Here is a 16,822-nt window from a genome sequence, read left to right as displayed (position 1 = left end):
ACTTTATTTCAGACACATAGTTATTATTAAAGAGGTAAAAAAGCAACAAGCTCAATGGCACGTCGAAGGCACTGTACGCTGGAAACAAAAGGAAGCAGGAACAAGCTCACTGATCACCGTATGGTTCCCACCTTCTTTCCAGCTATGTATCCCCCTGCTGCTCCAAAGCTCTTGGTGAAGGTGCCCATCAGCACGTCTATTTCCGAAGGGTCCAGTCCAAAGAGCTCCACCACACCACGCCCTGTGGGCCCCACAGCACCAATGCTGTGAGCCTCGTCCAAGTACAGATAAGCTTTGTACTTGTTCTTCAAGGCAATGATATCTGGCAGCCGCACAATCGATCCCTCCATGCTGTGGGACCAATAAGAGACGCAGAGAGGTAAGATCAGGCTAATTTTGATTTTAACGTTACCTTCAAAGTCTTTTCTCCTTTCACTTTTATTCCTTTTATCCACGCAACACAGTTAAGACTGAAGCAGATAGTGAAAATTGCTCTGTAAATTATAAGGAGACCTCCCAGACTGAACACTTTGTGGTTTAAGTAAACTAACTAGCAAGTAAATGGGCTTCACCCATTATGGACTTCAAAGCGCATCGTCAATATCTCTGTAGTTAGCCACTCTCATCATAACATTTTGATGCCCTATGGTCAGGAAAAAAATAAGATGTCTTGGTATCAAGCATTCTTTCCACTGCTTTGCCATTCCTATGACAGGATACATAACAGAAATGATTTTGGAGATATGATGCTTGCAAATAAAACATTAAAGTGTTAACAATGTATTTTTTACTCTAAACACAGGCAATTTTAAAATGTCTCACAAAAATCAGTACATCTGTATTTTGGAAAATGGGAATAAAATAGTTACAAAACTGTAATACTTTTTTTATAAAGGGAATCCAATTTCCTATTTTATAGACCACAGGTTTATTTGTCTTACGTGGTTTTAAACAGCACAAATAAAAGCAAAAGGGAAAACGAAAAAAACAAGGGTAAAAAAGGGAAAAAAAACTGTAAATGAGGACAAAAGTAAGAACAGAAAACCTTTCATTGATTTATGATAAAGATTAGCTTATAAGGAATGTATTTTGAGACCACATTGCAGCAGCAATATCTCGCATCATCCAGCCCCTTAATAGAACTTTAAATGTGAATAATGAAGCAATGCAGTAGGCCAGAAGGCACAGATTACATTGCATCAGTACATGTGTAATCACATGTTCTCATTGAGAGAGGGAAAGGCTAGAGGTTTGGGAGTTTTCTGTTTCTGATTACCTGATTCTTTTCAGTTTGTCATCCTGTTCTGCCAATCAAATGGCAAATGGGGTAACAGCTTGAATTTTAGAAAAAAAAAAGATGATAAAAGCTTAAAGCTTTATTGCCAAGATGTGGATTGTTCAACAGAGAACAATGCCTTGAAAGAGAAGGCTTTGGGTGCTTATTGTTTATAATTCCTAAAGTCATCTAGTAGGTTTGCCTTCAAGAAGTACAGAATAGACAGGATTGAAATTTGGCTGTCTCCAGTAGTGCTTATTTAGTGTGGATACCTTGTATCCTAGAAATTAGATATTACAATAAGACTTCACAATATATAGGGTAATTTGTGCAACACAAACAGCAGTAAGGGAGAAAGGTAGGAATAAAAAACCCAGCAAACCCCAAGACATCAGCTGCTGTTCACCTGTAAATTCCCTCCACAAGAATGAGAATTTTCTTCCATGGCCGATGGCTTCGAGGCTGTCCACTGCATATAGCATCTCGCAGCAACTTCTCCAGACTCTGCATGTCTAAATAAAAACACAGAAAGAGACTAGTAATTATCAAGTCAGAGATTGTAAAGTTTTTCCATTTCTAAAAAAAAATAGTGACAAATATTCTACAACTAAAATGGCCAGATCAGACTGTAGTGTTCCAGATCAAACACTATTTGCAATGAGGATAAAAGCCAACAACTGTATTAATTTTATTTTACACATATTATTAATACCTGGCATGCAAAGGAAATTACACTATTGTTTGTTAAAATACTATATTGTGATTTTTAAAGTAATGTGTTTTTAAAAGAGGTGTTTTTTGTGTATTAGGTCATAGCAGCTCAACAAAAGAAAGATTATTCAGTATTACTCAAACTGCCATTTATAGTGTCCACTGCATTAGTATCTTCTAAAAATAAATAAACACATAATGCATGCAATAACAGCACAGGGAAATATTTGATAATGTGATATGCCTTTTATCAGGCCTTAATAAGAATGTTGCCTTTATTCTATCAGGGAATTGTTTTTGCTCATATGATCAACCCCTTGTGTTTTGTGTATTTTGTGCAACACACAATGGACCAATTATAGAGAAAAGACCTTGTGGAACAACTGATGAAAATAATAATAGCTACAACAGCTGTTTAGTGTTTGCAAGCAGAAAGAAATATTATATGCCGCTACAAAGATTTACCAGGCATCTTTTAAATGACAATTTGTAGATATTTTTGGTCTAAAATTATGCAAGCATGATTTCTGTACTTTTTCATTGTGTCCTTACTTAGGGTTTGATTATAGTCTGATTTCTGAAATCATTGAAATGAACAATAATTACTTTTTTCTATGTACACACACTTTTGTTCTCAGTGAAAAAGGAAATGTACAGTATATGACAAAGATCCCCTGACAAAGGCAGTAACAAAGAAAATCTGTTTGGTTTTCTGCAATTTCCCATATAATAATGACAAACCTCAGTAAATATTCTTTTAAAATACAGAAAAATTATAAACCTTTAGTCTAACCAAGATATCATCTAATACTAACAGGAGGTATAGGGGGGAACACAACTGCATCTGCTGAATAACAGGAAATAGTGAAGAGACATAAATGATTAAATCAAAGTGGATATAAAGGTATAAACAACCTTTACCAGAGCTCCATAGAGCTGATATCCTTATTTTATCCAGAAGGTGGAGCCATGCGAGCAACATTAATTGTAAAGATTTATAAAAATGCCAAATGTAAATTAAGACTACACATGTCTTACAAAGAGGAACAGATTATGGTAAATTGGGGTAATTTGTATAGAGAACATTAATTTAAAAATTAAATAAAACAAAATTAGTTGAGGGAGAGTGAGCTGATTTACTCTGTTTATAATCTGTCGGTGGTGAAATTGACAATAGTAAGTGAAAAACGCACATGGCTTCTATGAACCATTTTAAAATCTTTAAAGAATGTTTGAATGTGCCATTTTAGAGTGTAGGTTTGTGTGGTACATTGTATTGTTTAGTCATGGTCTTGAAGTGTGATGCAGAACAAATGAAAGAGACTCTGCTTCATTGCACTGTAATGTTCCTGCTTTGTAGACAATTGTTTTATAATCTGTTTTTTTTTTTCAAATTATTGTAATAGACATTCTTTATCAAATATTTGTCATTGCTGTTTTCAGGAATTCTATTACACTTTTTAACAGACTGCCAATTTGGTGTATTAACAATAATTAAGTAATTAATTAAAAGATGAGAAAATTCATATTCCATCACTTCTTAACAACCTAAGTAATTAAGTTAACCTTAATTGACCTTTTCTAAGAGTATCTTCATACTTCTTTCACTTGAAAGGTGAAAGTCACATCTCATATAAAAAGTCCATTCACCACAAAAACTTGTCTTCTGCATTTACAAGCTACAAATTAACCTATAAATTAACCTTAAATACATTTATAAGATACATGTAAAAAATTACCTTAAAAATGTGAAAGTTTTTACAGTAAGTATTGAAAGATTTCAAATAATTTTATTAATTTAATTAATGAAACATAATCAAACTAAAATGATCGGTTTAATGCACATCTCTGTTTAAAAATTAAAGTAACAATAATAATCGTTCGTGACCTTTGCTCTTCCCAAATAAAGAGGACAAAGGCATAAACTATAGATTTGTACACACAATGAATACAATTGTGTGTACAATTGAATCAATCGGAATTAAATCTTGTATTATATTATATTGCTGAGTATTATATAAAAATCATAAACTAAGATATAATATGGGTTGAGAGTAACAGAGCAAAAATCAGAATCTTCCAGGTTTCAGAACCTCACTTTGGGAACAGGAAGAAAGCCTGAGACTAAAAGGCACAGTTGACATTCAGGTTTATAGGGTGTTATCTGTGACGCATTGTGAGGTTGCTGAGAATAGAATCAAGGAAAAATAATTTAAAATGGTACTAGAATGTAAATCCTACCAAGACTAAATGGAACAGTTTTCCTCAGATAATCTCAATAATTACATACAAGGTAATAATTCACACACAATACCCTTTTTGGCTTTCTGAGACATACTGTACCAAAAGAAAACAATTAGCCTCCTGATTATGAACAGCAGATACAGGCTGCTGTGTTCTCTCTGTCTTACTTGCCTCTAGCTTTCCCTGGAACAACTGCTGCAGATTAGTCCGTGGCCAACTAAACCTGTTTGGTCACTTTTAATAGTAAAATTCTAATTGGATACAAAAGCAAAAGCATTTCATAGCTTCCAAATAGCTTTGGCTAACTGCTTTTTACGAGGGGTGGGGAGCAAAGATGATTCCTAACAAGATATTAAACAACTACTCTTATCAAACATTCTTTGGTTTTAATTTTCCTATCATTGAATCTCGCTTTTTTTGTTTCCATAAGATTTCCATAACATTTGTTTTTCGCTGTCAGAAAGCATAACATGTTACAGAAAGATTTTTATTTGAATGCTGTGTCTCATTTCAACAACTGTAAATAGAATTTCATTTAAGTCTTTGTCTGAAATGTAGAACAGTCATAGATTGGCAAAAATGGCCTTTCAGTCTTACAAGAAGTCTGACCACCCTTCCTCAAAATCCAAAAGTCAGACACAGGGAATTCTGGGTGTGTGGAAACATCTTGCCTGACATTTTCATAACCAAGGAGTTTATGATGATTTCTTAAGGATCCTTAAAAAATACTTGTGTGTTTAAGATCTGTAAGTCATGAGGAAGTAGGTGAACCATGAACCTTTCATAAATTCATCATAAGCAGCTTCCTAATCTGTGAAAGTTATGAAAAACGTTAAGAAAATGTTATATTAGATTTCTCTAGAAATAAATGAGAAACGTCACACAATAATATCTGTAGACAACATTTCCAGCAACATTCTCCATCTATGAATTGGCTTCATTACACTGCTCTCCTCCACTCTGATGTGTTGTGAGCGTTCTGACACACTATGGCTGCCGTCACATCATCCAGGTGGGGCTGCACACTGGTGGCGGTAGAGGGGAGTCCCCATTACCTGTAAAGTGCTTTGAGTGGAGGGTCCAGAAAAGCGCTATATACGTGTAAGCAATTATTATTATTATTATTATTATTATTATTATTGTTATTATTATTCATATGATCAGAATTTGTCATATGGGTTATCTGCTCTTTGGCAAATAATGAAGATATACAATATAAATACTGTATATACATATATTAAGTGCAGAGGATTAAAGAAAGACAATGGCAGCCTAGTACATTATTTTGAGAACAAAATGTGCCAAGACAATTGAAGGGAAACAAGATAGAAACGTGCATTGCTGAAACAAAATAAAAAAGGGAGAAAAAAGGCTGTGGCCATGCACTCTGGAAAGTACAAAAGTGAATTAAGGAAACCAAAAAAGCCACATACATTGTTCAAAAGCTTTTACAAGAGACCATGTTGTAATTATGCCTTTGAAACATTCAACTAGACTTTGCATTGCAATTCCACACACTCAATCATTACATCTGAAAAAGGACATCTTAATGTTCTTCAACAGACTAAGACAGAAGTTTTTTAATGGGCTTTGCCATTGTCTTTTTATTTTTAAAAGTTTAAAATATACTAAAGTAGCTCATACATTTGTGCTTTTTAGAATTTGTATTTAAATAAAGATGTATGAGAATAATCTAATGCATTAATCTAATGCACAGTTACATTTAAGTTTAATGGCAATGATAGTTTTGAACTTTGAATAGAACTGAATCAGGCTGGTCAATGATGAAGCTGGAACAGTCATATTCAGTCAGAGTCTGATTTTAAATGTTTTGTGTTAAGTACTAAGTACATTGAAAGGTGTTTTGTATTTACTTCTTCTGCTTCTCATTCATATTATCCTTCCAGCCACCTGTGGCAGATCTCAATAAGGTGAGCTTAGGTAGAAAGGACATGGAAGAAAAAGTGAATCCAAGACACCTTTTGTGTAGCTAGTAGCAGCAGTACATTTGGTTTATTTGTAAATAACTCTCTTCAAAGATTGTCATTTTAACTTCTCTAGACCTTCTCTGGACCAGTTACAGAGAGAGGAAAACCTGCTACTGTGACAATGTTGATCCCAGCAGCTATTGTTAACAGTTAAGTTCCCATTCAAGTGACTAATATTGATCAACCACACACTCCACCTTTGTTGCTTTTGCTGGGCATTCTGTGATAAAATTGGTCTAAACATACTACTATAAGACTTGGGATAACTTGTAGTGAGGATTTGCCTTTGCTGCTCAAAGCACATTTCATGATTTGCCATCCTTATTATTTAAGAATTCAGCTTTCAAATAAACAGCTGAGGACTGTCTTACTAAACACCCTTACATTCTTACGAAAAGCATAATTTAAAATACAGTACCATGGCCTATGAGTCCTATAGTGAGACTCCTAACTGAATCCACTGCCAACTTCAAAATCAACAGGACTACTTTCAACCATTTTATTCAGGTGCAAAAATTGCTCTATTTTGTCCCTCTGAAAATCCAGCCCCAAAATCTTTAATCCACACACAAATGTATAAGTGAAAAAAACATGAATTGAAAATTAATGTTTTTTCACTTCATGTTTGAAGTGAAAAAAAGCAATACACCTCACTTAGTCGATAGTATATTGCCTGATTGGAATTTACAGTACTTACTTTTTAAATTACTTTCAGCAACCTAGAACAATGAAGTTTTGAAGATCTCTGTAAATGCGTGCAGACAGGTAACTGACTTACTGTTGTGCTTAAACACGCGGATGGTAGCACCCGACAGTCTGGCTCCCAGGATCAGTGAGGTGTGATTTAACTCATCACTTAAAATTAGGCATCCCTGAAAGCACAAGACAAACCAGAACAAGATTTTGTCCTTCATCTTGAAATCTGAAAGTGTAACGTTTCATTTTTAACACACTCTTCACATAAAGAAATGTACATAACCAAATTATTTTATTTTTTAATGTCAAACTAGCCTACTATATGAAGTTAATCTGAGACAAAATGAGACTAATCTGAGACATAATGACATCTTCTTTGACTTTTTACCTTCATGGTCTAACTAGACCCCAGTCAGTGGAATCGGCATCATTTTACTACCACGCAGGCAGTTTCATCAAGCATGAGGGTTCATTTATGAGATACATTTCACACTTGCATACACATTTTCTGGTTATTTGATACAGACACAAATGTGTGTGCAAAATGCATCATGTATGTTTCACTTAATGTAAAATGTACAAATTTATTAGTATATGCACTGCTTACTCACTATAAAATGGATAATTTACAAAAAAAATTAAATGGTAGTAGCTGATGTGTGGATTTCCTTATTGTGGGCAATGGAATAGCTGTTTCCTGCAGTAATAGCTGTCAGAGTGAAACTGGCATCACAGAATATGTCTTTAATAGATGCCTGCTACAAACTGCTGTGACAGGCCTGGGCTTTGAGATACTAAACCTCAGCCTTGAGGGGCTGAATCCCTCCTGACACTGAGGCCACAGAGGGTTTATCCCTCATTAGACATGTAGACTGCTCTTGTCTCTGTCATTTAAACCCCAGCCTCAGGCCATCCCTATTTCCTGTCTAGTCCTATCAGTACGAATGATGTCAAAGACGGCCAGTAGTGACCCCCAAGGTACCTATCTTAACTGTGATGGTGTGTCAACAGCAAGGGAATTTAGCTTACAGGACACATGATTAAAATGCTCTGTGGCCCCAGAACATTGTCAATTTTGTTTTCCTGTTTCCTTTAAAAAACATATTAATTACTATATTACTTTCCTTTCTAACATACTATAGTATTTAGCATTATTACGTATGTAGTTATGAAAGCTTAGGACAAAAAATGTCTAACAATTCCTCTGAAGACTTTATTGTATCTTGTATTCATTGTCTCTTTCAATTTGTAATAATTGTGGCAAACAGCATTTGGAGGTTTCATATTTACAAACAAATCCATGTGAATAAAATATTCCTGTTGAATTCTGCAATATTATGCACCAATTTATTGCTCTGTGGCCCCAGAACATTGTCAATTTTGTTTTCCTGTTTCCTTTAAAAAACATATTAATTACTATATTACTTTCCTTTCTAACATACTATAGTATTTAGCATTATTACGTATGTAGTTATGAAAGCTTAGGACAAAAAATGTCTAACAATTCCTCTGAAGACTTTATTGTATCTTGTATTCATTGTCTCTTTCAATTTGTAATAATTGTGGCAAACAGCATTTGGAGGTTTCATATTTACAAACAAATCCATGTGAATAAAATATTCCTGTTGAATTCTGCAATATTATGCACCAATTTATTTTTGTGGTAATTCCTGAGTGCAAAAAAAGAAAACGGGAAAAGAGATAATTCATCTTCCTGGGAACAGACAAGAAGAAGACAAGGCTGTGAAGACACCATTAATCAAGAGCAGATTAGAAAGAAAGGAAGAGCATATTCAGATGGAATAAAGTTAGAAACCTGAAAAAAAAACTTTTAACCCTTTAACAGTTGCTCACATAAAAAGGATTCAGATTAAAAAATAACTGCAACTTCCTTCAGCTAACACTTCAATGAAAATGTTGAGAAAATATGAAATTTCTATTTCCACATACTTAACAAGGCAATAGCACATACAGTAGGTCTTAGCAACCTGGTTGAGCACACAGATGTAAGGCTAAGATTAAAAACTAATCTAACCTTGCCCACAAGCGCTGGGATGTTCATTGAGTTGGTAGCAAACCCCATTCCAAAGGTCATAGCCGATTCTACCCCAAGAAATGTGGCCACAAGATCTTCCAGCTCTTCGTGGATGTCCAGATTCCCTGCATAGACATATATACCACATAACTTATTCCTGGCAAAGTTGTATGGGTAACATCATTTAAAATTCACTGTACTATTCTCAGGGGTGCACAATAAAAACTAATATCTAAATAGCAATTTACTAAATTAAAATATATTATCAGTCAAGGAACCAGTTCACTTTAACACCTGTTCAAATAAAAATGTGTGCTGCTAAAAAGAATTCTAATGTAGTAATGAAACAGTTGAAACATAGGAATGCTTTAAAAGAGGAGGCCATTTGGCTCATCTTGTTTGTATGGTTACCAGTAGCCTAATGATCAAATATTTGCATCTGTCTAAACCTTACATGATTCCACATAGTCAGCCGGGGCTTAGGATCTGCACCTGTGGCTGGAAGGTTGCTGGTTTGTATCCTGTGGCCGGCAGAGGAATCCTACTCCGCTGGGCCCCTCCAGGGGCACCGCATAAATGGCTGACCCTGCGCTCTGACCCCAAGCTTCTCTCCCTGTCTGTGTGTCTCATGGAGAGCAAGTTGGGGTATGTAAAAAGACAAATTCCTAATACGAGAAATAGTATATGGCCAATAAAGTGATCTTATCTTATCTCTTATCTCTTCAACAAGATTGGGGAGAATCCTCTATGCAAAAAGTGTCTCCAGTTTTCTGTCTTGAATGCTCATAATTTTGTCCACTGAATGGGTCATTTCTCAATGTCTTTCCGGGTTTCTAACACTTGAAACAAGTCTTTCATTCATTTCTGTATTCATCTCTGTTCTAAGATAAAAAGATTTAGATACCTTTACTTTTCCAAGTATGACTTTCACTTCACATCAAGACTTTGCCCTGTTGGTAAAGCAGCAATATCTTTCTAGTTGCATTATAACCAAAACTGAAAACAATAAACCACCAAGTAAAGTGTAAATAGCCATCTATTCATTTTCTATCCTCTTTATGCTGTACAGGGTCAGTGGGGATCTAAAGTCTATCCTAGCAACACACCCTGGATGGGCAGCCAGTCCATTGCAGGACACACAGAGACAGACACACATACATTAATTCCAGGGCCAATTTTCCCTGAAGCCAATTAACCTATCACTATGTATTTGGAATGTTGTAGGAAACCAGAGCACCTGGTGGAAACCCAAGCAAACAAGGAGAGAACATGCAAACTCCATGCGAACAGCACTCCAGGAATTGAATCCAGAGCCCCAGCAATTCTAACAACTGTGCCACTTTGCTGTCCAAGGTATAGCTAAAGCATTATGTAACTTTGACATCTTCCCATGGCACAAATTCTAACCACTACACTCTTAACAATATACTCAAGCATTTTACTTGCTTGTAAATCTATACAATTTTATATTCCTTTATACAGTATCTATCCTTTCACAAGCCTGAAAACGTTTTTCCTGACCTGAGTTTACAGCTCATAATACTCTGTATGTCATGCCTTGGACATTTTGATATTTTCTCTAAACACTTTCTTTCTGTTTTTGTTTATATTTGGTGATCTATTAAAGCATTTCAGCCACCATGGCCAGATGTTTCAGTGGTGTGCTCATCATGTCTTCACACTGACAAAGCATTTCTCTGCCCCCACATTTTCTTCAATTACAGTACAAAACAGTAAAGTATTAATAAAGGCTTCATGCCGTTGTTAAGGAGAACATATAAAGTTATTTACGGTGTCTTCAACCTTCAGTGAAAAAGAATCCCCATTAATACATGGAGCACTTAAATGCAATTTGTTTTCCTTGGCAGAACTCATCGTAATGATGAACACCTTTTGTGCACTGACTGAAAAATACTAGAAGCTTTGCGCTGCTTTCAAAACCAGAAGTCAAATCGAGTGCAGATACTGTTTTTTTGGGGGAGGGGGGGTTGTTGGTTTCTTTAGGGCTGGTTTTGTGGATTACAAATGTATTCTAAAAGGATGATTTGTCATTTTTCTATGGTAGTGGTATTTTCAAAAGTTTAAATCTCTGACCACACAGGAAAATCATAACAGTGATGTTATGTTTTGATACAAAACCAAAAGTGATTCATAATTTATCTTGGGAAAGTAGGCATGAAAAGCTACAACACAAAATGGAACCTTGAATCTTCTTCTAGATAAACAACAAGACAAGCAGAAATATTTTATTAAAAATATGGGGTTTTGTAATTCTTGTCAGGATTATAAAATTGTTAGGCCATGAGAACAGAGCTTCTAAGAGCATGTAAGCTTCCTTTATAGTTACAAACAGTTTTTATTCTTTTTTGATCTCCTCATGGTTTGTGAAAAACAATGTAAAACTGAGTTTTAAATAATCCCTCTTGGAATCTCTGCTTGTGGTTTTTGGGAGTCAAGTATCTTTATTTCTTTGAAAAAAATCAAACAGACTCCTTCACTAACATGTAACCTTAACTGCTTTATATTTCCATATGAAAGCAAGGGTAGTCAGTCATTACATTTTAGTGCTTCTAATTTGTTAATTATTGATATGATTTGAAGAGTCTGTAAATAAGGCCTTTAGACCTCCTTCACTGAGTAAATGCTATTGCAGAAATAAAACATGTTCATATCTACCCAAGCACAACAGAGAAATAAAATAAGTGATCTACAGTACTAGGTATTTTAATTGACCTCTGAGTAGTAGAATACCATGCAATTATAACCAAGGAAAAATGTGCAAAGGCTGTATATGGTAGAATATTAAAAAGTATGGATAATTGTAACTGTCTTTTAAAATGGAAATGGAACAAACAAGAGGAATTAAAAAGGTTCTATTAGAAAATGGTGTTCAAATTTACTCTGAATGTTAGTAGTGAAAAAATAACTTCTGACAATGACTTTCTAATGTGAAATACACCCAGCTTGTCCAGACATTGCTGAAAATCAATGCGATCTACCAATATGCACCCTACAAGGCTACATTGCAGAATACATACAGTATAATTCTTCACCAACAGGTATATACAAAACAAATGTTTTTCACCTTTGATTATAACTCAGTCATAGATAAGGAGCTTATTGCTAGTTACAGTAGGGTCAGAATAATCCGCAGCCCATAAAAGAACCAGCACCACAGAGATGTGAGGCACACACTTACTGCCACAACACTGTTCTGCCTCTATATGAATATAAAAAGTTAATATATGTTTTCAATAGCAGACTTGCTGTTACAAATGGTGTTACGCCAAGAGAACTTTGTTGCTGAATGTAATTAACTGTCTCCATAAACCACTTAATGACTATGAAAAACACTGTAAAAACGTCTTCAAAATTCAAAAAAGCTTTAAAAATCCTACAGGGAACAAATTTGAACAAACAATTTTTTCAGCTTGTTTCCATTTACAGTATACAACTGTTTTATACAACTTTTATTGTGGTATAAATCTATTCTTGTTATTGGACAGTGTTTCAATAACTGGTAACACAATACCAAACAATTTTCCGCTCATTCTGAAAGGGGACATGTCCCTTCAGTGTCCTAGTTTCATTAGTCATCTGGGCTTTGTGCTACAAAAAACAGGAACTAAAACAACAGCTAAATTACAACCCAATTAAATTTGTTAAAGAAGATTTTAACTACAGTATACATGAAGGGAACGTAACCAGATCAGAGTTGTTTCTGGGGGTGGGGGGCATGATGTTTCTATCCTTTTTTCTATATTTCATGATAGTTCTATCATTTAAAACATTCTAATTAAAAATGATGTAAACACATTTTATATCATAATAATTCAACCATTTGTATTTATTATATTAGTGACTAAAGATCAGATTGCCAAATATCATTATATATAATTTTTGCAAATGAATACTTAATTTCTTGGAAGGCATAGCTAAAATATGCGATAAAGTGACTAAAATACCAGAAGATGGGGTTTGCTTTCTGTTCAAGTACATATAAGGAAGAGAAACCTGGTTTCCCAGTTTCTGCTGTTTGAAAATTATATGGATGAATGGTTCATGAGGGACTGATGAGTTTGTCATAAAGCAGCCTAAAAACTGTTCCACCAAACAAACAATGTTTCTTCACAAAGACTGTTCTGGAAAATGAGTAACATTTTTTAAAACAAAGCCAAAATCCAAAAAAATGTGCCAGGGCGTTTTGAAAGCAGTTTAGCTAACTCAGTTGCTTCTAGAACATTAAGTTCTGGTGGGTCACCTGAAGAAGGCTCCACGGCCAAAACGTTTTGTTCTCTTTCTTCTTTTTTTCAGCATGGAATAAACCTATTACTTGTTCCTCTAGAACATTAATATTGTTGGTGAAATTATTTCAAGCTCATTTCCAACACAGAATATTTAACCAAGACATTTTATGCTTAGAAAATTTGAATGTGTTAATTCTAAATTCTTGTTAATTTTCACTTCTCTCCAGATACTCTGATCAGTTGGACAGTGCCTAGATCCATATTTCTATTGGTTCCCCTTTCAGTTCTTTTACTGTCATTCCCAGAACCCGCAGTAAAAGCATTAAGTACATCCAAAACATTAATAGAGTACTAGAAATATCATAAGGTACAAAGGTGCTGACTTCTAATTGACTGGATATTTACTGTTCCTTAGAATGGACATTTTATCATCAAAGTCCGTTTATCATGTTAGCCTTGTGTTGAGACTCATTTGTGTTATTGATTAGCTTCATAATAACAGACTTATTACACTGTAGTGAACCGTATTATTGAGCTCAGCCATGTCCACACATTACCTGAGGCTTCAACAGAATAACCACCAACAGGGCTATTTCTGAAAACTACAGGGGTAGGAGGAAAAGATCAGATGAATGTCAGAATCAGATGGTGTGAGATAAGAAACAAATACTGGCAGAAAGGTACACAATAGACTTTGAAACAAAACTCAAAGAACACAATATACAAAATATTGCATAACAAAGCCCTACTTAAAATCACAGGATCAAAAAGAAAAGCTCTTGTCAAGTCCCACAAAGCTTAACTGTTTAAAAAGAGAACATACATAAAGAACTAGGACTGTCAAGTTTATGTGAAATTATTTGCAGTGGAAAAGAATGCTTTATTAGTGCAGCAGAGCATGACAAAGTCTGGAGTAAACCTAACCACAGGAACAGACCAACAATGGTCTACCAGAAATGTTTAAGATGCAAATAGCTGTCTCTGCTCTCAAACTTTAGTCTTGGATCTTTCCGATCCTTCAAGTATGTGACAACTAATGACCTACTTATTTAGAACAAAAGAAAACAGTAAACAAATGGCCACCACTCACCCATTTCCTGTCGGGTGCTGCAAACCCCAACACCATACTCCTTTGTTGTGTCTGCCACCGTTTCTAAGAAGTTATTTTCTGCAAAGCCCAGATAGTTGTAGGAACCCATATTTATCACATTTTTAATTGCCTTCCCTGTGTGTCTGCAAAGAAAGAATAATGAGAATAGCATAAAATCTTAACCTTAACCTTCTTTTTTATGTTGTTACATGTAAGGGGGGCTGATTTTGGTCTGTGGGCACTCTGTGAACTAAATTCCTAGTCTTCTTAATTTGCAAATAACCATAATTCCTCTACACTGGGAAATAGTAAGTTATTCATCATTATTATAAATACTCTTATCCTGGATATGACAGTACATATTGTAAATACAAGCCAAGTATAAAAATATGTTTTGTCAAGTGTTCTATCTAGCATTCACAGTCCAATGTAAGTTATTTGCTCTGTCACATATATACTGTATAGTTATATAACTATATATCTAACAGAAGAAAACAAGCAGCAGAATTTTGTAATTTTGCAAAGATTACTGAGATTCTGTGGCTTGAGCAGGCTTTTTTCCACTTTGAAAATCCCCACAACGCGAACAGATATCATCATACAACAGGCCTATAGCAGAGCAATGTCATTAGGGGGATACATGTGCAGACTTAATCCATTACAGAAAATGCTCTGAGGCCTTTAGTAAGTAAGCCCATTAATAACCCAGTCACTTAGGAGTGCATGAGTGCTCTTCTGGCATTTTTTTCTATTTCACCAAGCTGAGGACCCACGATACCTGAAAGTCCAGTTGTAATCATCAGTGACCCTCTCCATGAGATCAAATACAGGGCCTGGCAGACTACAAATGGGTCGGTTCCAGTTGTCTCGGACTCTCATGTATAGATTTCGTGTGTAGAAATTCTCAAAATCCTGATAAAGTGGAACAAAGTCCTGGAAAATAAATTAAAATCACTTGAAGTCTGACCAAGTATGTATTTGCCCCTTCTTTAACATTAATTCTACCTCCTTCCAGTGGATTTCAGCCTTGGGGGATGCTAATAACAAAGAATTCAAAGTAACACAACCCTAGGAAACAGACCTTCAGTTAAGAAAACAAAAGACAGCCTATCTATTCCAAGGTGAGGGCTGTCATTAGATTCACATTAAAAGTTGTTTTGTTGTCCTGCTTAAGCATCTACCGTTGCTACAGCACAGCAACAAATGACGAAAGAATAATGGTCACAAAGTTCACACTTTGTCACAGAAGCAATAATAAAATGGCTTCACCAATTTAACGAGACAGGGATTTAAATGCAGCTGAATACTTTAAATGTGCCTGCTATAGATTTTATACAACCTCTTTAAAGATGTACTGACCTTACAGACAAGGGCAAGGGCACACCGTAAAAAGCTGTGCTTGTTCAGCAATGTGGGTAGTGGAACACTGAGTGAAGAGCAGTAAAGCCTTGTTGGAAATTAGAATGATTGACGTAAATGTCACCATGAGAATAAATGCCTTCAGCACATGCAACAAAACCTAAGACACACTCATCTGTTATGTCCCTTAAACTGTCAGCAACAGGAATACCAACTGTGCGTGTGTGTGCTGTAAGCAACACAAGTCAACAACATAAACATGCTAGGGACATTCAAGTCCTGCCATTCTGTCATCTTTAGAAGATGTTTAAGGCCAAGTAATATTTTCATTTATCTTGCTACCCCAAACAGATGTCTTGATTAATTTTCAGTAGATGTCTTGACTAGGAGTGTTCCTCCCCATCTTAACTACAAATTCCACCCAGAACTGAATTTTTGATGGGATCTTAAAAGAGGTTCACTATGAAATGAAGAAGAGCCAGCAAGTCAGCAACGAAGAACTGAAGAATAATGTGAATCTCACTAGGAAAGAATTGCAACTTTAAGCGGGTCACATCACTCTTTCATTTCCTCAAATTTAACTGTTATAAGTGGCTTTACACTGCCAGAATAGAGGGTTGGCGTATGGGAATCACTGAAAAAAAAAAACACATAAAAATGGACATTTCATATGATGTTTGTTGCATTAAATTTCTTATTCGAATAGCCATTCCCTATTGCCACACAAGAGACCATTTATTATGAAGTTATGTCACTTTGGGAGATTGAGATAAACTGACTTTATTAAATTCATTCCCGGCTGAAGCCAAAGACAATCTTTAGTAACAGGGTCTAGCATAAATGTCAGGGCTTGAAAGAAACAGATGAACCTCCATGAAAATGTAGCCAGCCCACATTACCTTCTGCTCCTCCCTTTCCTGTGCAATGTGACACTTCTCAAGGCCAATGGCTCTAAGAAAGTCTCTGAAGTAGCCAAAGAGTGTCACAACCCCAAAGCCCAAATAGGTGAGGACAGCGACATAAAGAGGGGCCTGTTCAAAGGATTCCTTATACTTCCACTTCTGCAGGTCTCCATTTGCAGTGCCATTTTTCTACAACAAAACCAGATAAGAAGAACTTATGAAAACCAATCCCGAATAAGTGGTGACAAAGGGTGAAAATGGGAATTTTGAAGAC

The 16,822-nt window shown here is 35.4% G+C and overlaps 1 protein-coding gene across 3 annotated transcripts in view; it reads right to left on the bottom strand.

The window, feature by feature from the left end:
* Positions 1 to 16,822, bottom strand: part of sptlc3 (serine palmitoyltransferase, long chain base subunit 3) — a 39,836-nt gene that overhangs the window by 20,140 nt on the left and 2,874 nt on the right. For all 3 annotated transcript variants that reach the window (XM_015363182.2, XM_006638721.3, XM_015363183.2), the window contains exons 2-8: positions 16,546 to 16,737; positions 15,066 to 15,220; positions 14,288 to 14,430; positions 8,951 to 9,075; positions 6,998 to 7,091; positions 1,683 to 1,788; positions 132 to 351 (exon numbers count right to left, since the gene is read on the bottom strand). In XM_015363182.2, the coding sequence (XP_015218668.1) occupies positions 132 to 351; positions 1,683 to 1,788; positions 6,998 to 7,091; positions 8,951 to 9,075; positions 14,288 to 14,430; positions 15,066 to 15,220; positions 16,546 to 16,737 (1,035 nt within the window). The remainder of the gene's footprint in view (positions 1 to 131; positions 352 to 1,682; positions 1,789 to 6,997; positions 7,092 to 8,950; positions 9,076 to 14,287; positions 14,431 to 15,065; positions 15,221 to 16,545; positions 16,738 to 16,822) is intronic.

Source organism: Lepisosteus oculatus, chromosome 17 (genome assembly GCF_040954835.1).
Source record: "Lepisosteus oculatus isolate fLepOcu1 chromosome 17, fLepOcu1.hap2, whole genome shotgun sequence".
Taxonomy (NCBI): Eukaryota; Metazoa; Chordata; class Actinopteri; order Semionotiformes; family Lepisosteidae; genus Lepisosteus; species Lepisosteus oculatus.
The sequence above is the reverse complement of the archived record's forward strand: the minus strand, read 5'-3'. Positions and strand labels throughout refer to the sequence as shown.